Source organism: Sus scrofa, chromosome 6 (assembly GCF_000003025.6).
Source record: "Sus scrofa isolate TJ Tabasco breed Duroc chromosome 6, Sscrofa11.1, whole genome shotgun sequence".
Lineage (NCBI taxonomy): Eukaryota > Metazoa > Chordata > Mammalia > Artiodactyla > Suidae > Sus > Sus scrofa.
In genome coordinates this window covers 91,255,839-91,279,801 of record NC_010448.4, presented here as the reverse complement: position 1 = coordinate 91,279,801, position 23,963 = coordinate 91,255,839, and the positions used below count along the sequence as shown (strand labels likewise).

General features: G+C 39.0%; 1 protein-coding gene across 12 annotated transcripts in view; it reads left to right on the top strand.

Moving 5' to 3' along the window:
- Nucleotides 1-23,963, top strand: part of ZMYM6 (zinc finger MYM-type containing 6) — a 54,612-nt gene that overhangs the window by 13,733 nt on the left and 16,916 nt on the right. For 11 of the 12 annotated variants that reach the window (XM_021095873.1, XM_021095878.1, XM_021095876.1 and 8 more), the window contains exons 5-13: nt 4,538-4,712; nt 4,809-5,000; nt 12,745-12,895; nt 13,605-13,720; nt 14,686-14,961; nt 15,120-15,270; nt 16,082-16,254; nt 21,758-21,905; nt 23,131-23,265. In XM_021095873.1, coding sequence (XP_020951532.1) covers nt 4,538-4,712; nt 4,809-5,000; nt 12,745-12,895; nt 13,605-13,720; nt 14,686-14,961; nt 15,120-15,270; nt 16,082-16,254; nt 21,758-21,905; nt 23,131-23,265 — 1,517 coding nt within the window. The remainder of the gene's footprint in view (nt 1-4,537; nt 4,713-4,808; nt 5,001-12,744; nt 12,896-13,604; nt 13,721-14,685; nt 14,962-15,119; nt 15,271-16,081; nt 16,255-21,757; nt 21,906-23,130; nt 23,266-23,963) is intronic. The other variant, XM_021095881.1, reaches the window with a different exon arrangement.

Genomic DNA, 23,963 nt, shown 5'->3' with positions numbered 1-23,963 from the left:
TATAATAGTATATGAAAGTTATTTAATTCTTTAGAAGAGTAAAATCTCTAAATGGGCACAGAAATAGTGAGTGTATTTCTAAAAAATCCTTTTGAGCTTTTGTGGGTCACTGTCCCTTTGTAATAATACATACGTGGAGAGAGAAAGAAATAGCAACAAATTCACATAAACTTCTTTCTTTGCCTCAGTAAGTTTGAAGAATTTGGCGTGTTTTGCCTATTTGTGTGGTAGTATAATTCTAGGAATATAGTGTGTTGTCAGTAGTCACTAATATAGAGCAGAAAAATTAAGAGCTTGGTTTTCAGTTGTGGCTCTATCACTTATTTGCTCTATGATCTTGGGATAGATATTTCACTTTTCTAGGCCTTAGTTTCTTCACTGGTTAATGAAGAAACTAAGGTTTTAATGAGACAGGTTTTTAGTCTAGCACAGGACCTAGCACATAGCAAATGGTTAATAAAAAGGGTCCTGTTATTTTTAATAACAAATTTGATACTATTGTGTATATTTAAACATATAATTTATGGGCCACTATTTTGTCTTCGGGGTATCGATAGTTTCTTTATCTGCTTAATGCGTTGGCCTAAAGTTTCTAAAAGTAGATCCTATTAAAATGGAAATCTTCAACTAAAAGGAAAGGGGAATTTTAAAATATTTTACTTAAATATTCAAATTTAGTTCTGTTCCAAAATACCTTTATAATAATTCCTTACTTTAACTCTTCTATGTCATTCTCATGAAACTGATTTGAAAGAGTAAATTTAGTTTCCTGTTTTTATTTATTAAATTAATTGATTTTTTTTTTTTTTTTAATGGCTGCACCTGTGGCACCAGGCCAGGGATTGAGTCTAGCTACAGCTATGACCTACAAAGCAGCTGCGATGACGTTAGATCCTTTAACCCACTGCGCTGGGCCAAGGATTGAACTTGCACTTCTGCAGAGACCTGAGCTACTGCAGTCGGATTTCTAACTCATTGTGCCACAGCAGGAACTCTTAGTTTTCTGTTTTTAGTTATTCAGTTTTGACATAATATCAAAAGAAAGCGAATTAAATTTTAAAGAACATAAGAGGACATAGATCCAAATACATGTTGTTCTCTTAAAAATACTCTCGGAGTTCCCATCGTGGCGCAGTGGTTAACGAATCCAACTAGGAACCATGAGGTTGTGGGTTCGATCCTTGCCTTGCTCAGTGGGTCAAAGTTCCGGCGTTGCCGTGAGCTGTGGTGTAGGTCGCAGACGCGGCTCAGATCCTGCGTTGCTGTGGCTCTGGCATAGGCTGGCAGCTACAGCTCCGATTCGACCCCTAGCCTGGGAACCTCCATATGCCATGGTGCGGCCCTAGAAAAAGGCAAAAAGACAAAACAAACAAACAAACAAAAACAACAACAGAAAAAATAGTTACTCTCCTCATTGGCTTTTTAACCACAGTGCTATTGTTATTCAAAAACTTTTTCTTGTCTTGATTTGACATCGCCTTCAGAACCTTTGAAACATTCCTTTAGACTAAGATAGGTGATAAATCTATCTTTTCAGCCAGAGTTTGATTTTTGCAAATTGCCGAAATTTACTTGATGTCTTACCAGCTAACTATTGAGAAGATTAAACTGAGTCATACTGTTAAACATGATATCTGATTATAAAATTTAAAGTTGTGTTTAGGAGTTTCCATTGTGGCTCAGTGGGTTAAAGGCCCAACATAAGCTCTGTGAGTATGTGGGTTCAATTCCTGGCCCCCCTCAGTGGATTAAGGATCTGGTGTTGCTTCAAGCTGCAGTATAGGTCACAGATGCCGCTTGGATCCAGTGTTGCTGTGGCTGTGGCATAGGCTGGCAACTACAACTCCAGATCAATCCCTGCGCCAGGAACTTCCATATGCCACAGGTGTGGCCATAAAAAGAAAAAGAAGGTTGTGCTTAGAGTTCTTTTTTTTTTTTTTTTTTAAGAATTAATTTTTTCGGAGTTCCTGTTATGGTGCAACGGAAACAAATCCGACTAGGAACCATGAGGTTGCAAGTTTGATCCCTGGCCTTGCTCAGTGGGTTAGGCATCCGGCATTGCCGTGAGCTGTGGTGTAGGTTGCAGACAGGGCTCGCATCTGATGTGGCAGTGGCTGTGTTGTAGGCCGGCAGCTATAGCTCTGATTGGACCCCTAGCCTGGGAACCTCCATATGCCATACGTGTGGCCCTAAAAAGCAAAAAAAAAAGGAAGAAGAATTTATTTTTTCTATTATACTTGATTTACAATGTTCTGTCAATTTCTGCTGTATAGCAAAGTGACCTAGTCATATATATATACATTCCTTCTAACATTATCCTCCATCATGTTCCATCACAAGTGACTAGATATAGTTCCTTGTGCTACACAGCGGCAGAGTACTTATATACTAAAAGAGAAATTAGAGAAAAATGTTTGAGCCACGTTGTTGGAAGAGGAATGTTTTTTCTAAGACAAATGTTAAGGTATAATATTCATTGGATGTGTAAGGTTTAGAATGCCATTCTCATTGGTTTACTTATATATACATGGCACCTGTAGATTTACATTATTAGATAAAAAAATTTTTTTACCCCTCCCTGCAAGGCATGTGGAGTTCCAGGGCCAGGGATCAGATCAGAGCTGCAGTTGCAACCTACGCTGCAGCTGTGGCAATGCCCGATCCTTAATCCACTGTAGTGGGCTGAGGATCAAACCTGCATCCCAGCACTCCAGCGCCAGTGCCGATCCCGTTGTGCCACAGCAGGAATTCATATGAAATAAAATTTTTATTTTTTTGGTTTTTGTTCTTTTTTGTCTTTTTAGGGCTGCACCTGTGGCATGTGGACGTTCCCTGGCTTAGTGTCAAATCGGAGCTGAAGCTTCTGGCCTATACTCCAGCCATAGCAATCCCAGATACAAGCTGCAACTTCAACCTGTACCACAGCTCACGGCAACACTGAGCGAGGCCAGGGATCGAACCTGCATCCTCATGGATACTAGCTGGGTGCTTAATCCCCTGAGCCACAATAGGAACTCCTTAGATAAAATTCTTAATTGCTTTAATTTTAGTAGGAAAATCACTGTATAACATTAATGTACATGTAAGCACATCCACTTGGTTTCTAAAACTCACTGTCATTTTTAAGGTTAGGAGAGTTTTGGAAAATTAAAGTAGTGCTCTGTCACTGTTTTTTCATAGTTTATCATGTAACAGTTTTCATAATGAAGGTACAGAATGGAAGGCAGAATAGTGGAATGATGAACTCCATGAACTGTAGAATCAGACTGCCTCAATTTGTATTCTGATTTTACTGCTTACCAGCTGAATGCCTTTAGCAAATACATATATATACACACACATATATATTTGCCTTTGATAAATATGCAGGTTCCCAGGCTAGGGGTTGAATTGGAGCTGTAGCCTCTGGCTTACACCACAGCCACAGCAACGCCAGATTCAAGTTGCGCCTGCAACCTACACCACAGCTCAAGGCAATGCTGGATCCTTAACCCACTGAACGAGGCCAGGGATCAAACCTGGGTCTTCATGGATGCCAGTCAGATTCATTTCTGGTGAGCTACTACAGGAACTCCACCTTTGACAAATATTTAACTTTTCTGATTTGGTCTCCTTATAATACTTACCTTACAGAGATTTTGTGATAATTAAATTGGATAATTTGAGTAAAAAGAACAATGTCTGGCACAAAGTAATCAGTATACATTATTATAGTACACAATATTATTACCATTATTATTCTTCACTTCGTGGCCTGTACTCATGTCTCTAATTAGTGACTATTTCCTTCAGTTTTTACACTTGTCAGAAGAATAGCAATAACTTTAGCCTTTGTTTTTATTGGCAGTGCTTATTGCAACAATGAGCTCCTATGAAATAACTCTAGGAATCTCATAGAGAAACTCATTTGTGTCTTTTTGTCTCATTCTTCTTTCCGTCTGTCCTCTGGTACCAAGCCTTAATTGCCCTTTTGTCATTTCTTTGATCTCTTCAGTTATAGCAAAGTTTCAGATATCATGCAGTGCTAATCTTTGGTAGTTCATCTGTTTCTCAAAACTTTCATTTAAATAAAAATTTTTTTTCACTCCTTGTCTCATTCATGTTTCTATTCTGGCAGCTCCTGGCTAGTAAGAGGACAAGTGTTTTGTGGTCTGGAGTTGAGGGATGGCCACTTGTTCCATTGGCTCCAGTGGATGAAACTTGATTGGAGCTGGAAGCCTCTGTGTTTTTTTCATGAGCATCTGGCTGTATATATTTTAAATATAATTATTCCTCAACACATCTATAAATTAGGTATTTTAAATCCCATTTTATACATGAGGAAATTGAGACAGTAATTGCCTCGCTCATTGTCACTCAGCTGATAAGTAACAGAACTAATCATCAAACCCAGTTTTCCAGATGCCTTATCCAGAGCCAGCCATTTTCTACTCTACAATAGCTGCCCTTAGTAAATGTAGTTATTTTAGCTCACAAAGAGGAAGAAATTACAATTATGAGGAACACATTTCATTCTGCCTTTGTTATTTATTTTTAGAGACATTTTAAATCCAAAGGATGTGATCACAACCCGATTTGAAAATTCCTCTCCTAGCAAAGATTTCTGCAGCCAATCATGCCTTTCTTCTTATGAGCTAAAGAAAAAACCTGTCGTTACCATATATACCAATAGCATTTCAACTAGGTGCAGTATGTGTCAGAAGAATGCTGATGTAAGTTACATTTCACCTTTATTGGGATTCTGCTCAAAGATGAGAGATTTTTAACTGGCCCTGCTTATTTTGTATCTGTGTGTTTTTATTTCCTAGATTCGATTTGAAGTTAAATATCAAAATGTGGTACATGGTCTTTGTAGTGATGCCTGTTTTTCCAAATTTCACTCTACCAACAACCTCACCATGAACTGTTGTGAGAACTGTGGGAGCTATTGTTACAGTAGCTCTGGTCCTTGCCAGTCCCAGAAGGTTTTTAGTTCAACAAGTGTCACAGCATATAAGCAGGTATGAATATCAGTCTATTGCATACAGTTAGGCTTAGTCCTCCTGAGATGGCTGCACAGGGATGAAGTGCAGAATAAAAGCGTGAGCTCTTCCTACTAGTTGATCTTGTGTGATTTCCCCTCCAGGAAAATGGGATAGATTCTAATACTGTAAAGGCTGATTTTGGTAGTGAGGTGATGCAGATGAACTAGATCGTTTTTTAGGGAAACTTCATGGCCAAGAATTCACAAATGTAATTTCATGATTTGCTATGAGTCTGAAGTATTTTGTGACATATATGCCATATAATTGTGAATAAATCGTGACTGAGTTAAAAGATGATAAAATCAGTGAATCTAAAGGATCTTTTTTCCTTTTATTTATTATTATCATTATTATTATTTTTGCTTTTTTTAGGGCCACACCCTTGGCATATGGAGGTTCCCAGGTTAGGGGTTGAATCGGAGCTGCAGCTACTGGTGTACACCACAGGCACAGCAGTGCCAGATCTGAGCCTCGTCTGAGGCCTACCCCACAGCTCATGGCAACGCCAGATCCTCTACCCACTATGCGAGGCCAAGGATTGAGCCCAAGTCCTCATGGATGTCAGTCAGGTTCGTTAACCACTGAGCTGCAATGGGAACTCCCTTTTTTCCTTTTAGAAAATATATTTTTAAAAGGTGTTAAAGTGTTTTTTGTGTTTTTTTTTTTTTGTCTTTTTAGAGCTATACCCGCGGCACATGCAAGTTGCCAGGCTAAGGGTGGAATTGGGGCTGCAGCTGCCAGCCTATGCCGCAGTCATAGCAATGCCAGATCTTTAACCCACTGAGTGAGGCCCAGGATTGCACCCAAGTTCCCATGGATACCAGTCAGCTTCGTTTCTGCTGAGCCACCGTGGGAACTCCTTAAAGTCTTTTTTTCTTCTGTGCCAGTAACGTGGAAGTTTCTGGGTCAGAGATCGAACCCATGCCACAGCAGAAACCCCAGCCTCTGCAGTGCTAATGCTGGATCCTTAAACCACTGCACCACAGCAGGAACTCCAAAAAGTTATTTTTTAAAAAACGATGTAAATAATGATTAATTTTTTTTTCAGTTAACAAGTTTTTGATTAAAAAAAATTTTTTTTTTTTTTAGTACCACACCTGTGGCATATGGAAGTTCCCAGCTTAGGGGTTGAATCGGAGCTGCAGCTGCCAGCTTATGCCACAGCCACAGTAACGTGGAATCCTAGCTGAGCTCACGGCAACACCGGGACCTTAACCCACTGAGCGAGGCCAGGGATTGAAATTGCATCTTCATGGGTATTAGTTGGGCTCATAACCCGCTGAACCACAATGGGAACTCCCAAGTTTTGTTTATTTTTAGTTCCTCTAAGCAGTTGGTAATGGACATTCATTTTTGGAAAGTATTCCTTTTCTAGGACTTAGCCACTTTTGGCAGTCTAGTTACTACTTTTACAAGAATAGAATCCATGTTATTTATATATTATGTGTCTTCGTGTGCGCGCGTGTGTGTGTGTGTGTGTGTTATTCCCAAATCAGTTCCTTCGTAATTCTGTTACCAGTATACTCTGTCAATTGCATAAATGATGTTCTTTTTCTACCAGGAAGATTATGTATTGAAACTTCACAATTTATATTCTTCTGCTGTTTACCTCTCTCTATAATATCTTAATGAAAGACCTTACATTGTGTTAGTGACAGGAGTAGCAGATAGGAGCCTGGACTTTGGAGCCTGATGAAGTAAATTTAATCTCTTACTTTTCTGATCATTAAGTTAATCAAAGTTATTTTAAACTTTGTTAATATAATTTTAAAAAGTATCTCACTGTGTTATTGAAAGGGTTTTGTGGTACAGTATATATTAATTGCTTAGTAGGGAGCCTGGCTCATGGTAATCACTCAGTAAGTAATAATATTGGTAATTTATATAAATGGTAGCCATTATTATTATTGTTGTTGTTTCTTAATACATGAATATATTTACAGGCAAATTTTTTTTTTTTTTGTCTTTTTTTTTGCTATTTCTTTGGGCCGCTCCCACGGCATATGGAGGTTCCCAGGCTAGGGGTCAAATTGGAGCTGTAGCCACTGGCCTACGCCAGAGCCACAGCAACGCAGGATCCGAGCCGCATCTGCAACCTACACCACAGCTCACAGCAACGCCGGATCGTTAACCCACTGGGTAAGGGCAGGGACCGAACCCGCAACCTCATGGTTCCTAGTCGGATTCGTTAACCACTGCGCCACGACGGGAACTCCTACAGGCAAATTTTATTATGAGACTCAGCTTGAAAAACAGGTAGTTCTGTAGGATCTCCTAATATACGTTAAACACCATTTCTACCTCCTGCTAAATAGTCTTACTAGTTATGCCACCTTCAAGGTGGTTGACCCTCTCCTAGATTGATGTCCAAGTCTGTCCTGAGGGTAGTCCTTTGGTTCCTGGATTACTTGGTTTTCTCTGATTATTTGTGATGAGAGAAATACATTATGAGCACCTAATTGATGACTTTTAATGTGTTGTTGCTAATATATTTGAATAGTTACTGATTTTCTTCAGTTTGCATTTTATGGGCATACCTTGGAAATATTGTGGGTTGGCTTCCAGACCAATGCAAGGAAGCAAGATTTTATATATGTATGTATGTATGTATGTATGTGTATGTGTGTGTGTGTATGTGTATATATATATATATACACATACACACACACTTACATACACATATACACAAATATAATTATATATATATATATATAATGGCATATATTCTTGGTTTAAAGAGTATGTTTTAGGTCTCTGTAGTTCTTTTCAAAAAGTGAACAACAAATCCTTAAAGAATTCTAAAGTAGCATTTATAAAGAAGTTTCATCAATTAAGAGTTTTAGAGACATGATTAAATTCATCCGTTTCTATAGCTAGGAAAGCAGTTTACTAGATGACTAACTTACATAGATTATGTCTTTTCCTTACTTTTATAAAGAGAGCATTTATAGGCACACCTCAGAGGTACTGCCTGTTTAGTTCCAGACCACCACAGTAAAGCAAATATTGCAGTAAAGTGACTCAATGAATTTTTGGTTTCCCAGTGCATATGAAAGTTCTGTTTAGAAGTTCCCACTGTGGTGCAGTGGGTTAATGATCCAGCGTTGTCTCTATGGCAGCACGAGTTTGATCCCTGGCCCCATGCAGAAGGTTAGGGATCCAGCATTGCTGCAACTGTGGCATAGGTCGCTGTCGAGATTTGGATTTGATCTGTGGCCTGGTAACTTCATATCCTCTAGGTGTGGCCTAAGAAGAGAAAAAAAAGTTGTGTTTACACTATACTGTAGTCTGTAACGTGTGCAGTAACATTATGTCTTAAAAAACAATGTATATACCTTAATTTAAAAATACTTTATTGCTTAAAAACGCTAACCATCATCTGAGCCATCAGTAAGTCATGATCTTTTTGCAGAGGAGAGTCTTGCCTTGGCATTGATGGCTGCTGACTGATCATGGTGGTGATTACTGAGGTTGGGAAGGCTGTGACAATTTCTTAAAATAAGATAAAAATTAAGCTTGTTGCATGGATTGACTCTTTTTTTCATAAACTCTTTCTCTGTAGCACACAGTGCTGGTTAATAGCATTTTACCCACAGTAGAACTTCTTTGAAAATTGGAGTCAAGTTTCTCAAACCTTGTAGTTGCTTTATCAACGAAGTTTATGTAATATTCTAAATCCTTTGTTGTCATTTCAGAGTCTTCACAGCATCTTCACCAGGAGTAGATTCCATCTCAAGAAGTCACTTTTTTGCTCATCTATAAGAAGTAACCCCCTGTTCATTAAGTTTTTTCATGAGATTGCAGAAATTCAGTCACATCTTAAGACTCCACTTCTAATTCTTTTTCTCTTGTTATTTCTACCACATCTGCAATTATTTCCTCCACCAAAGTCTTAAACTCTTCAAAGTCACCCATGAGGGTTGGAATCAACTTCTTCTAAACCCTGCTAATGTTGATATTTTGATCTCTTTCCATGAGTCACAACTGTTCTTAATGGCATCTAGAATAGTGAATCCTTTCCAGAAGGCTTTCAGTTTACATTGTCCAGATCTATCAGAAGAACCACTGTCTATGGCAGCTGTTGCCTTAAGAAATGTATTTCTTTTCTTTCCTTTTTTTTTTTTTTTTTTTTTAATAATGGGCACACCTGCTGCACATGGAAGTTCCTAGGCTAGGGGTTGAAATGGAGCTGCAGCTGCTGGCCTACACCACAACTATGGCAACTTTGGATCCTTAACCTGCTGATTGAGGCCGGGGATTGAACCTGCATACTCATGGAGAATATGTAGGGTTCTTAACCCACTGAGCCACAATGGGAACTCCTGAAATGTTTTTCTTTTTACTTTTTTTTTTAATTCAGTGAGTTTTATTATATTTATAGTTGTACAACTGTCATTGCAACCTAATTTTAGAACATTTTCACCCCAAACCTCCAGTCCATTCCTCTCTCCTAACCTGTCTCCTTTGAAAATCATAATTTCAAAGTCTATGAAGTTCATTGTATCTTTTTTTAGATTCCACATATAAGTGATAGCATATTATGTTTGTGTCTAGCTTTCTAACTTCACTTAGCCTGATAATTTCTGGGTCCATCCATGTTGCTGCAAATTCCATTATTCCCATTATTTCGTTTTTATGGCTGAGTAATATTCCATTGTGTACATGTACCACTTCTTCTTTATCCATTCCTCTGTCGGAGATTTAGGTTGCTTCCATGTCTTGACTATTGTATATAGTGCTGCAGTGAATATTGAGGTACATGTATCTTTTCAAGTCACTGTTTTCTTCAGATAGATGCCCAGGAGTGGGATTGCTGGTAGTTCTTTTTTTTTTTTTTTTGCCTTTTTCTGGCGCTGCACCCGCAGCATATGGAGGTTCCCAGGCTAGGGGTCTAATCAGAGCTGTAGCCTCCAGCCTACGCCACAGCCACAGCAACTCGGGATCTGAGTCGTGTCTGTGACCTACACCACAGCTCACGGCAACGCCAGATCCTCAACCCACTGAGTGAGGCCAGGGATCGAACCCACAACCTCATGGTTCCTAGTTGGATTCGTTAGCTACCAAGCCACAACGGAAACTCCCGTATGGTAATTCTATTTTTAGTTTTTTGAGGAATTTCCATACTGTTTTCCATAGTGGTTGCACCAGTTTACATTCTTGCCAATAGTATAAGAGGGTTCTGTTTTTTCCACACCCTCTCCAGCCTTTATTGTTTGTAGACTTTTTGATGATGGCCATACTGTGAAGTGGTACCTCATAGTAGTTTTGATTTGCATTTCTCTAATAATTAGTGATATTGAACTTCTTTGCATGTCTTTTTTGGCCATCTATATGTCTTCAGAAGATTGTCTGTTTAGATCTTCTGTCCATTTTTTGATGGGGTTGTTTGTTTTTTTGGTATTGAGCTGTAGGAGGTATTTATATATTTTGGAGATTAATCTTTCATCAGTCCCTTCATTTGCAAATATTTGGGTTGTCTTTTGATTTTGTTTAGAGTTTCCTTTGCAGTGCAAAGACTTTAAGTTTAATTAGGTCACATTTATTTATTTATTTGTTTGTTTGCTTTTCAGGGCTGCACCCTTGGCATATGGAAGTTCTCAGGCTAGGGGTTGAATTGGAGCTGTAGCTGCCAGCCTACACCACAGCCAAAGCAACTTGGGATCTGAGCTGCATCTGCAGCCTATACCACAGCTTGTGGCAATGCTGGATCCTTAACCCACTGAGTGAGGCTAGGGATCATCCTGCATCCTCATGGATTCTAGCGTGTTTGTTACCACTGAGCCACAACAGGAAGGCTGTTTATTTTTGTTTTTATTGTCATTATTCTAGGAGGTGTATCTGAGAACATATTGGCTGTGGTTTATGTCAGAAAGTGTTCTGCCGAAATTTTCCTCTAAGAGTTTTATAATGTCTTATAGTCTTATATTTAGGTCTTTAATCCATTTTGAGTTTATTTTCGTGTATGATGTTAAGAGAGTGTTCTTTTAATGTAGCTGTCCAGTTTTCCCAGCACCATTTATTGAAGGGACTATCTTTTTCCACTGTATATTCTTGCCTCCTTCTGTCATAGATTAGTTGACCCTAAGTGCATGAGCTGAAATGACTTGGAAGTCAAAATTACCCTTTGATCCATGCACTACAGAATGGATGTTGTGTTAGCAGATGTGAAAGCAATATTAATCTCATTGTACATTTCTGTTACAGTGCTTGGGTGACCAGATGCATTGTCAGTGAACAGTAATATTTTGGAAGGATTTCTTTCTTCCGAGGAGTAGGTCTCAGCAGTGGGCTTAAAATATTCAGTAAACCATGTTGTCAACAGATGTGCTGTCATTTTTGTTGTTCCATTTATAGAGCACAGGCAGAGTAGATTTATCATAATTCTTAAGGGCCCTAGGTTTTTTAGAATAATAAATGAGCATTTGACTTCAACTTAAAGCATTGCCCCTGACGAGAGAGTCAGTCTGTCCTTGAAGCTTTGAGGCCAGGCAGGCATTGGTTTCTCTCTAGCTTGAAAGAGAGAAGACTTCTTCCAGTAGAAGACTGTTTCATCAACATTGATGAAAATCTATTGTGTAATGTAGGCTGCCTTCATTAATTATCTTAGCTAGATCTTGCGGATAACTTGCTACTTCTGTATCAGCTCTTGCTGTTTCACTTGCACTATTCTGTCATGGAGACTGCTCCTTTCCTTAAACTTCATGAACCAACCTCTTTTAGCTTCAGACTCTTCTTCTGAAGCTTCCTCACCTCTCTCAGCCTTCACAGAATTGGAGAGAATTAGGGATTTGCTGTGGACGAGGCTTTGACTTAAGGGAATATTGTGGCTGGTTTGATCTTCTTTCCAGACCACTAAAACTTTATATCAGCAGTAAGACTGTTTTGCCTTCTTATCATTTGTGTGTTCACTGCAGTAGCACTTTTAACGTCCTTCAAGAACTTTTCTTTTGCATTCACATCTTGGCTAACTGCTTGGCACAAGAGGCCTAGCTTTAGGACTGTCTTGGGTTTTCACATGCCTTCCTCACTAAGTTGAATCATTTCTAGCTTTTGTTTTGAAGTGAAAGACTTGTGACTCTTCCTTCATTTGACTACCTAGAAGCCATTGTAGGGTTCCTAACTGGCCTAATTTCAGTAATGTTGTGTCTCAGGGAATAGGGAGACCTGAGGAGAGGGAGAAAGACAGGAAATGGCCAGTTAATGGAGCAGTGAGAACACATACCACATTTATCAAATAAGTTCATCTTAAATGGGCAAAGTTCATGGCACCCCAAAACAGTTTACAATGGTAATGTCAAAGATCACTGATTAGAGATCACCAAAATAAATACAGTAATAATGAAAAAGTTTGAAATACTGTGGGAACTAACAAAATGTGATACAGTGAGCAAATACTGTTGGAAAAATGACACTGATAGACCTTGCTTAACACAGGATTGCCACAGATCTCCAGTTTGTAAAAAATGAGGTCTCTGCCAGGTGTAGTAAAGTGAAGCCCGATGAAACAAGGTATGTCTGTATTATAGTATGAAAGAACCTATTTTTTCCACATCCCTACTTTTAGGAAAGTCTGTACTTAGTGTAGCTTCTGTCATTGTTCATGCTCAGATATTTCAGCCAAAGATATTAGTTGTAGGTAGCTTTTCTCTTCTCTTTCCTTAAACCATATGTATTTATGTATGCTCGTACTAGGCGTCTAAATGTTATTTTGTTTTAATAGAATTCAGCTCAAACTCCTCCTTATGCCTTGGGGAAATCGTTGAGGCCCTCAGCTGAAATGATTGAGACTACGAATGACTCAGGGAAAACAGAGCTTTTCTGCTCTGTTAATTGCTTATCTGCTTACAGAGTTAAGACAGTTATTTCCTCAGGTAAATGTTTAAGTTTGATAAACTTATAGATTTTATAACTATTGAAGCAGGATGTAACTGCTTTTCTTTCACTTTGTTACAAACTAAATTGATCTGTATAAATGAAGGCCTAAGATTGTTTTAGTTTCAAAGAGCTGATTTTTAAGTGAAAATAGTTTTTCAGTGATTTTCTTGGTTGAAGTATTTATTTTGTAATTTCATAGGTGAAAAGAGAGAAACAAACTCTTATAAGTTCCAAGCTGTCTTTTTTTGTAAGTGGGACTTAATTGAGGTTAGCTTTATATATTATTGTAAAGTTCCTTCATCTGTGTTTTGCATGTTACTGAATATTTGTGTGTTTTTTTTTTTTTTTTTTTTTTTTTTTTTTGTCTTTTTGCTATTTCTTGGGCCGCTCCCGCGGCATATGGAGGTTCCCAGGCTAGGGGTCGAATCAGAGCTGTAGCCACTGGTCTACGTCAGAGCCACAGCAACGCGGGATCCGAGCCCGCGTCTGCAACCTACACCACAGCTCACGGCAATGCTGGATCGTCAACCCGCTGAGCAAGGGCAGGGACCGAACCCGCAACCTCATGGTTCCTAGTCGGATTCGTTAACCACTGCGCCACGACGGGAACTCCTGAATATTTGTGTTTTTACTCTCCTAATAGATTTTTGGATTATTTGTTCATCTATGTAACTTACTCACTGGTTTTTATTTTTTGCCACCAAGGTGTCCAGGTTTTGTGTCATAGTTGTAAAACCTCAGCGATCCCTCAGTATCATCTAGCCATGTCCAATGGAACTATATACAGCTTCTGCAGTTCCAGCTGTGTGGTGGCTTTCCAGGTATGATCTAAGGTAGTATTTCACCCTTGCAGTTCTCTTAGGCATTGGTCTATGGCAAGATGTTGACTGCCAAAGGACCATACTTATAAAAGATTAAGTTAGGAAGAAAAAAATTCTGTTCAACTGTGGTCTAAGAGGTCATTTCTGCAGAATGTCTGAGCCTAAGATTTGAGCCTCAGTCCTTCTTTATTCAGAGTTCTCACCTAAACTGCCTTTTCTTCCTACTTTCTCCCTTGCCTCTCCCCCTTTCAAAAGAATGAAAGCTAGGCTATGTTTTGGGTCGATGGTGTGGTGATGTGCTCATGTGTCGCTTCCTGTCATCCTGGGTCAGACACATAATGACTCCAGACATGGCATTGGAAGCCTCCACTTGTTTGTCCCATTTTCTCCTCACTCTCTGATGCATAGAGAGAGGGTAGAGTTTAGCCATCCTCCTGGATAGGAAGATGCAAGTCATGTACTAGAGATCTTTGTCTGGAAAGCCTGAATTTCAGTCCTCAACCTTTTATTTATTTGTTTGTTTATGTATTTATTTATTGCTTTTTTAGAACTGCACTCACAGCATATGGAAGTTCTCAGGCTAGGGATCAAATCGGAGCTGTAGCTGCCAGCCCACACCACAGCCACAGCAACGCGGAGTCTGAGCTACGTCTTCAACCTACACCACAGCTCACGGCAATGCCGTATCCTTAACCCACTGAGCGAGGCCAGGGATTGAGCCCTCATCCTCATGGAGTTGGGTTTGTTACTGCTGAGCCACCGCAGGAACTCCCCTCAACCTTTTAATGTTGCATTTCTCAGCCTTGTTCGGGAAGTATGCCATTTAAACTCTTTTTGTGAACTGCTTAATCAAATTTTAAAGAAACGTTTAGGAGGAATTAATTTATTAAAATGAGAAAATGAAAATGACCAGGTTACCTTCTTTCTCAGTTGATAAAATCTTTACCTTATTTGTGTTCATTCAGAATGTATTTAACAAGCCAAAAGGAACAAACTCTTCGGCAGCGCCCGTGTCTCAGGGCCAAGTGGTTGTAAGCCCACCCTCTGGGTCAGCAGTGTCAGCGGGAGGAGGTAACGCCTCTGCCGTTTCCCCCAGCTCCATCAGTGGCTCTGCCGTAGCCAGTCTCCAGCCTCTCGCTGCTCAGTCCCAGCAAGCTGCTTTAACTCATAAAGGTGTCAAACTCAAGTGTCAGCACTGTAACCATCTGTTTGCCACAAAACCAGAACTTCTTTTCTACAAGGTAAAGCAATACCATGAAAGGGATCGAATATGAGTATCCAATAAAAGCATTTTTATCTTTTCATCTTTGATAGTTGGCTTTGACATGAGAAAGCAAAGGATTTCTTAAAAATAAAGCAACTGCTTACTTAGATATTAATGACTGTTCTTCCTCTGCAGGGTAAAATGTTTCTCTTCTGTGGCAAGATTTGCTCAGATGAATACAAAAAGAAAAATAAAGTTATGGCAATGTGTGACTACTGTAAACTGCAGAAAGTTATAAAGGAGACTGTACGATTCTCAGGGGTTGATAAGCCATTCTGTAGTGAAGGTAAAGAATAAAGCTCAGTTTTAGCCACAGGGCATGTTTGTGGGTTGTTATGAAATAATTCCTGATGAGTTAGGCTGTTAATCCACAATTAATTTTCAAGTGATTTGTTTTATGAGGTATAATTTAAAGCATTTTTATTGAGTTTTAATAAAAACTCAACTTTATTTCGCTTTAAAGTCTATCCTTTTTTATTTTTATTTATTTTTTATTAAAGTATAACTGTTTTAGAATGTTGTGCCAATTTCTGCTGTCTAGCAAAGTGACTCAGTCATACACACACACACACACACACACATATTCTTTTTTAAAAGTATTACTTTCTATCATGGTCTGTCTTAGGAGATTGAATATAGTTCCCTGTGTTATACAGTGGGACCTTGTTGCTTATTAAAGTCTATCCTTTTAAATGTTATAATAATCTCAATAAAGAAACTGAAAATATAATTAGATCATAGGTGCTAGTGTATAGAACATCTCTTCATTAATTTAGCTATGACTGCAGAGATCTTTTTGTTTCTGCACCCATTTATAAAGAGGTACTTAAGCAATTACTGCTTCTTGGCTTAAGAATCTTTTATACCTCTGATTTTCTGAATATAGACAACGTACTATTTAGACTGTATATTGCAAAGGTAATGTGAATTTGATTTGTGAATGTAGAGACTATCTTTTAACCTAGAGGCTTAATAATTGTGTCAAGTATTTAGAAAATAGCTTCCAGTTGTTATCTTAAGTCTGTAGAAACTCACTTTACCTCCTTTAAATTAATGTAAACTTGATGGTTCTTCCTTTTATCCTTTCTGGATCTCAGTTTGCAAATTCCTCTCTGCCCGTGACTTTGGAGAACGATGGGGAAACTACTGTAAGATGTGCAGTTATTGTTCACAGACATCCCCTAATTTGGTAGAAAATCGATTGGAGGGCAAGTTAGAAGAGTTTTGTTGTGAAGACTGTATGACCAAATTCACTGTTCTGTTCTATCAGGTAAATGTAATAAATATACCTCTTCGGCTTTCTGAAGTTAGCACAAATTATTTTCTTTTCCTTTTCTTTCTTTCTTTTTTTTTGGGGGGGGCCACACTTGCAGCATATGGAAGCTCCCAGGCTAGGGGTCGAATCAGAGCTGCAGCTGCCAGCCTACGCCACAGCAATGCCAGATCCACGCTGCATCTGTGACCTCCACCAAAGCTCATGGCAACAGCAGATCCTTTAACCCACTGATTGAGGTCAGGGATCGAACCCCTGTCCTCATAGGTACTAGTCAGGTTCTTAACCCACTGAGCTGCAATAGGAACACCCACAGATTATTTTTTGTTTAAAGTATATTCATATTATGTGAAGAAAAATTTGGTGTTTAGAACTGGGTAAATAAATTATGGGCTCCTAAAGCAAAACTCAATTGAATATAAACATGAAATCAGAGTTCCCGTTGTGGAGCAGCAGAAACGAATTGGATTAGGAACCATGAGTTGCAGGTTCGATCCCTGGTCTCGCTCAGTGGGTTAAGGATCCGGCGTTGCCATGAGCTGCGGGGTAGGTCGAAGATGCGTCTCGGATCTGACGTTGCTGTGGCTGTGGCATAGGCCAGTGGCTATAGCTCCAACTAGACCCCTAGCCTGGGAACCTCTGCGTGCCATGGGTGTGGCCCTAAAATACAATAATAAATAAATAAATAAGCATGAAATCTTTGTGGTAAGAGTAGGATTTCTGGAGACTTTGTTGTTGTTTAAAGATATGTTCCGGAGTTCCTGTCGTGGCGCAGTGGTTAACGAATCCGACTAGGAACCATGAGGTTGCGGGTTCGGTCTCTGCCCTTGCTCAGTGGGTTGACGATCTGGCGTTGCCGTGAGCTGTGGTGTAGGTCGCAGACGCGGCTCGGATCCCGCGTTGCTGTGGCTCTGGCGTAGGCCAGTGGCTACAGCTCCAATTCAACCCTTAGCCTGGGAACCTCCATGTGCCACGGGAGCGGCCCAAGAAATAGCAACAACAACAACAAAAGACAAAAAGACAAAAAAATAAAGATATGTTCCTTTTTTTTTAGAGGTAGAACTGATGAATTTATTAAGGAACAAAGCACACTTAAGGGGCAATATTGAAAAATCTACCGAGGAATACTACCCTTACTCATGCCTAAACTGAGGGACTAAAATGTTAGTAGAGGTAATCCAAGACAAGAGGTTGGCCCATCACCTGTGTGAAACGTAGTCAGTAAGACTGAGAGGCTCTTCCTTCTCAGGAGACTTCCTAGAGCATATGTCAAATAGGTTAATAAACCAATTGTAGTTTATGAAGTTTATTGGAAATGAAGTACATTGAACATTTTTTACTATTAAAAGCAGAAAAAAAAGATATGTTCTTTTTTTTGTCTTTTTAGGGCTGCACCCATAGCATATGGAAATTCCAGGCTAGGGGTCAAATTGGAGCTGCAGCTGCTGGCCTGTGCCACAGCCACAGCAATGCCAGATCTGAGTCTTATCCACACCCTATGGTGCAGCTTGCAGCAACGCTCCATCCTTAACCCACTGAGAAGACAGGGATTGAACCTGTGTCCTCATGGATACTAGTCAGGTTCTTAACCGGCTGAGCTATAGATTCCTTTATTTTTGCTTTCTGTTTTTGGCTGTGAGAGGTGGAAGTTCCCAGACCAGGGATTGAACCCATGCCATAGCAGCGACCCGAGCCACTGTAGTGACAAGGCCTGATCCTTAACCTGCTATACCACAAGAGAACCTCATATTTTTGCTTTCTTTCTTTTTTTTTAAAATTTTTTTATTACTCAAATGAATTTATCACATCTGTAGTTGTATAATGATCATAACAATCTGATTTCACAGGATTTCCATCCCACAGCCCAAGCGCATCCCCCACCCCCCAAACTGTCTCCTCTGGAGACCATAAGTTTTTCAATGTCTGTGAGTCAGCATCTGTTCTGCAAGGAAGTTCTGTCTGTCCTTTTTTCAGATTCCACATGTCAGTGAAAGCATTGGATGTTGGTGTCTCATTGTATGGCTGACTTCACTTAGCATGATAGTTTCTAGGTCCATCCATGTTGCTAAAAATGCTAGTATTTCGTTCTTTTTAATGGCTGTGTAATATTCCATTGTGTATATGTACCACATCTTCTGGATCCACTCCTCTGTCGATGGACATTTAGGTTGTTTCCATGTCTTGGCTATTGTAAATAGTGCTGCAATGAACATTGGAGTACATGTGTCTTTGCAAGTCGTGGTTTTCTCTGGATAGATGCCCAGGAGTGGGACTGCTGGATCAAATGGTAGTTCTATGTATAGTTTTCTGAGGAATCTCCATACTGCTTTCCACAGTGGTTGCACCAGTTTACAATCCCACCAACAGTGTACTAGGGTTCCTTTTTCTCTACACCCTCTCCAGCATTTATTGTTTGTAGACTTTTGGATGATGGCCATTCTGGCTGGTGTAAGGTGGTACCTCTCCAGCATTTATTGTTTGTAGACTTTTGGATGATGGCCATTCTGGCTGGTGTAAGGTGGTACCTCACAGTGGTTTTGATTTGCATTTCTCTAATAATGAGTGATGCTGAACATCTTTTCATGTGTTTCTCGGCCATCTGTATTTCTTCTTTGGAGAATTGTCTGTTTAGATCTTCTGCCCATTTTTTGATGGGGTTGTTTGTTTTTTTTGGTATGGAGCTGCAGAAGTTGTTTATAAATTTTGGAGATTAATCCCTTGTTAGCCACTTCATTTGCAAAGATTTTCTCCCATTCTGTGGGTTGTCTTTTTGTGTTGTTTAGGGTTTCCTTTGCTGTGCAGAAACTTTGAAGTTTGAGTAGGTCCCATTTGTTTGTTTTTCTTTTTATTGTCAATACTCTGATAGGTGGATCTGAGAAGATGTTGCTGTCATTTATGTCAGAGAGTGTTTGGCCTATATTGTCCTCTAGGAGTTTGATAGTGTCTGGTGTTATATCTAGGTCTTTAATCCATTTGGAGTTTATTTTTGTGTATGGTGTTTGGGAGTGTTCTAATTTCATTCTTTTCCATGTGGCTGTCCAGTTTTCCCAGCACCACTTATTGAACAAGCTGTCCTTTCTCCATTGTATAGTCTTGCTTCCTTTGTCATAGATTAGTTGGCTGTAAGTGCATGGGTTTAATTCTGGTCTTTCTATCCTTTTCCACTGATCTATATGTCTGTCTTTGTGCCAGTACCATGCAGTTTTGATGACTGTTGCTTTGTAGTATAGTCTGAAGTCCGGGAGCCTGATTCCTCCAGTTCCGTTTTTCTTTTTCAGTATGTCTTTGGCTATTCTGGGTCTTTTGTACTTCCAAACAAACATTAAAATATTTTGTTCAAGTTCTGTGAAAAATGTCCTTGGTAATTTGATAGGGATTGCATTGAATCTGTAGATTACCTTGGGTAAGTATAGTCGTTTTGATAATATTAACTCTTCCAATCCACGAGCATGGTATATCTTTCCATCTCTTTGTGTCATCTTTGATTTCTTTCATCAGTGGCTTGTAGTTTTCAGAGTACAGGTCTTTTGTTTCTTTAGGTAGGTTTACTCCTAGGTATTTTATTCTTTTGGATGCGATGGTAAACGGGATTGCTTCCCTAATTTCCTTTTCTGCTTTTTCATCGTTAGTATATAGAAACGCTATCGATTTCTGTGTATTGATTTTGTATCCTGCAACTTTGCCAAATTCGTGGATAAGCTCTAACAGTTTTCTGTAGAGTCTTTAGGATTCTCTAGGTATAGTATCATGTCATCTGCAAATAGCAATAGTTTTACTTCTTCCTTTCCAATTTGGATTCCTTTTATTTCTTTTACTTCTCTGATTGCTGTGGCTAGGACTTCCAGAACTATGTTGAATAGTAGTGGCGAGAGCGGACATCCTTGTCTTGTTCCTGATCTGAGCGGGAATTCTTTCAGCTTTTCACCATTGAGAATGATGTTCACTGTGGGTTTGTCAAATATGGCCTTTATCATGTTGAGGTGGGTTCCCTCTGTGCCCACTTTCTGAAGGGTTTTTATCAGAAATGGGTGTTGGATTTTGTCAAAGGCTTTTTCCGCGTCTGTTGAGAGGATCATATGGTTTTTATTCTTCAGTTTGTTAATGTGGTGTATCACACTGATGGATTTGCAGATATTGAAGAACCCTTGCATCCCTGGGATAAATCCCACTTGATCATGATGTACAATCCTTTTAATGTATTGTTGGATGCGGTTTGCTAGTATTTTGTTGAGGATTTTTGCATCGATGTTCATCAGTGATATCGGCCTGTAGTTTTCTTTTTTTGTGGAGTCTTTTTTTTGTGTGTGTGTGTGGAGTCTTTGTCATATTTTTGCTTTCTTAAAAGGCACTTGACTTTATTTGTAACTCTGGCTTCTTTCTAGTTAGAACTTTACATAATTCTGTTGCCTTAAGTGGTTCTCCCATTCAGAAGGTTACTCTGAGGAATTTGAAGTTAGACTTTGTTCTCACTTCATAGATCAAATAACTATGACTCACCTCCTTACCCCTCACCTGTCTTCTTTTTTAAAAAAATTACTTTTTTTGCAACGCTAACAATAACAGCTACAATTAATTGAACCACTAATACACGTCTGGTGCTTCATAAATGTTATTTCATTTAATCCTCATCACAATCCTAAGAGGTGGGTATATCATTGCCAGTTGATAAATAAGGAAAAATAATCAAGTCCAAGAGGTTAAGTAATGTTCCCCTGAAGAAGCTGGTAGGTGACAGCACCTGTAGCACCCTACCTAAAATATAATTTTCTTAGGTGGGAGGTATGTCTTTTTCATAATTATATGACCAGGACCTATCACAGTGCTCAAGATGAAAGATACCTAGTTAAATATTCATTGAATGAATCAAAGTCTTAATGACTCAAAGCCTATATTCTTTCAACTGTAATAGGTTGCCTCTTAACCATTAAAAAAATTTTTTTTAAAAGGCTGCCTTTAGGGAGTTCCCGGCGTGGCACAGTGGTTAACGAATCCAACTAGGAACCATGAGGTTGTGGGTTCGATCCCTGCCCTTGCTCAGTGGGTTAACGATCCGGCATTGCCATGAGCTGTGGTATAGGTCGCAGACGCGGCTCGGATCCCGTGTTGCTGTGGCTCTGGCGTAGGCCGGTGGCTACAGCTCCGATGGACCCCTAGCCTGGGAACCTCCATGTGCCGCGAGAGTGGCCCAAGAAATGGCAAAAAGACAAAAAGACAAAAAAAAAAAAAAAAAAAAAAAAAAAAAGGCTGCCTTTAGATTCCTTCATCAGTAATTTTGAAAATAGGAGATCAACTTTATATCCTCTCAATTGAGGGCATCCATATGAAACAAATTTTATATATATATTTTAGCTACAATATTTTAAGGTAAGAACCTTACGTTTTGTGATCTCACCTGACTCATATGTCCTGTTTTTATAGTTCCTTCATGTCTTAGGGTTAATGATTTTTTTTTCATTGTTTTATAGTTTTAAGCCTCTCCTGTTTTACGTTTCTTTCTCAGATGGCTAAGTGTGATGGCTGCAAACGGCAGGGTAAGCTAAGTGAATCCATAAAATGGCGAGGAAACATCAAACATTTCTGTAACCTATTTTGTGTCTTGGAATTTTGTCATCAACAAGTTATGAATGACCCTCTTTCACAAAACAAAGGTAAAGTTAAACTTGGCTAATGGGATCTTTGTATCAGTACACACAGTTGTAAATAATATAATAAAAACAAAATTCCACTGGATTCAGATAGCCTGAATTTCCTTCACTGTCCCTGTAAGAATCCTTAAAGATTGTCCTTGAGGGAAAATTAATCCTGATGCTTTTTGCTACCAAAATGAAACACACTGAGGAATTATTAAATATGTAAGCACTAATTTTGTAGGAAAATTAGATTTGACTGCTTTTGATTAAATTTATCAGTACCCAGATAACTTACATTAAGGGATATATGCTATTTAGTTAATACACTAAATAAATATAAATAAAAAATAAATAAAAATAAAATAAAAAATCAGGGCAAACAAAGGAAGAGGATATAAATATGTTAATATAGTTGTTGTGACTGACGTAAGATTTGATCCAGAGCTTGCTTGTAGCCAAGGAAGAAAGAACAACACATTAATTATATCAGAAAAAATAAAGTAGACCAGTTCTTCATGGGTATCGAAGTTTTTCTGGCTAAGAATAAAATAATTTTGCAAGTAGGACAGCTAATGCGGTTAAAATAACCAGATGAATAGATATGCAGTATGTTCTTAAAGTAGCTCTCAAAAGTAGCACTTCTCTGAGTCTAAAAACATTTGATTTTATGTTCTCTCATCAAAGCCTGGAGTGCTGCTGAATTGACAGAGTTTGCATGCTTTGGCCTTACAGTCTGGCCTTTGTCCACCGTTGTCATCTTATTATTCATTATTTTAATCACCTGTGCCTTGTGCTAATCTTTTGTGTTCTCATCCATTCCCTAAGATCAGTCTGGGTTGTAGTAGAATTTTCATCCTATAAGGTGGGTTGACAAAATCAGTATTCCGTTGTGGATGGATAGCTACCTCACCAACTTATTTATAAAAATTATCATGTTAAATTTTTATTTGGGTCAAGCTTAGGGATAGGAATTTTAATATTCACTAATAGAAAAGTCCAGTTAATCTTAAAGTTGATAACTGTGTTTTTAACATAATATCATTTGAAGTTTATAATTTTAGAGAATCAGGCACCATTTGAGTCCTGATGAACTCTAATCTGAACACAATCACTCAACCCAGCATTATACAGAGTTAGTTATTTGCATTGCATCTTGAAACTCAGTTGTTAAACAAGGTTTTGTGTGTGTGTTTGTGATCCTTTTGTTTATACTAGGTCTTACCTTTTTGTTTATTTTAATTAGTAAACATCTCCAAGGCTCAGACTGCTTCAGTGAAGCTCCTGTCTTCGAGGACAAGTACAACACCAGTTATAACCAATGTGGTGTCGTTGGCAAAAATATCTCCTGCCCAGCTCCCAGGGAACGGTGTTTTAAAAGGTATGATGGGAGTTCCCGTCGGGGCGCAGTGGTTAACGAATCCGACTAGGAACCATGAGGTTGCAGGTTCGATCCCTGCCCTTGCTCAGTGGGTTGAGGATCTAGCATTGCCGTGAGCTATGGTGTAGGCTGCAGACATGGCTCAGATCCCTCGCTGCTGTAGCTGTGGTGTAGGCTGGCGGCTACAGCTCCGATTGGACCCCTAGCCTGGGAACCTCCATATGCCGTGGGAGTGGCCCAAGAAATGGCAAAAAGACAAAAAAAAAATTATGAAGGAGCATGATAATGTGAGAAAAAGAATGTATACATGTATGTGTAACTGGGTCGCCATGCTCTTCAGTAGAAAAAAAAATGTATTGGGGAAATAACGATTACAATTTTAAAAAATACTGAAACAAATAATAGGGCAAATTAAAGTTGTCTGAAAAAAAAATAAAAGGTATGGCTTAGGGTAGCATGCGTGGGGAAGGAAGTGTCGTGTATAGTTTATTTTTGTATTTTTGAAAGAACCGAAATGATTTTTAATAGTGCTGCCTTTACCATCAGAGATTCTAATACAGTAGGATGAGATCGGGTCCCAGTAGTCCCTGCCTTTACCAAGCACCCCAGGCGATATTGCTGCCAAAGGTCCTGGTACCATTTTTTGAGAAATTCTGGACTAGACAATAGTATTCTAGGGATAATAATGTATGTTTTAA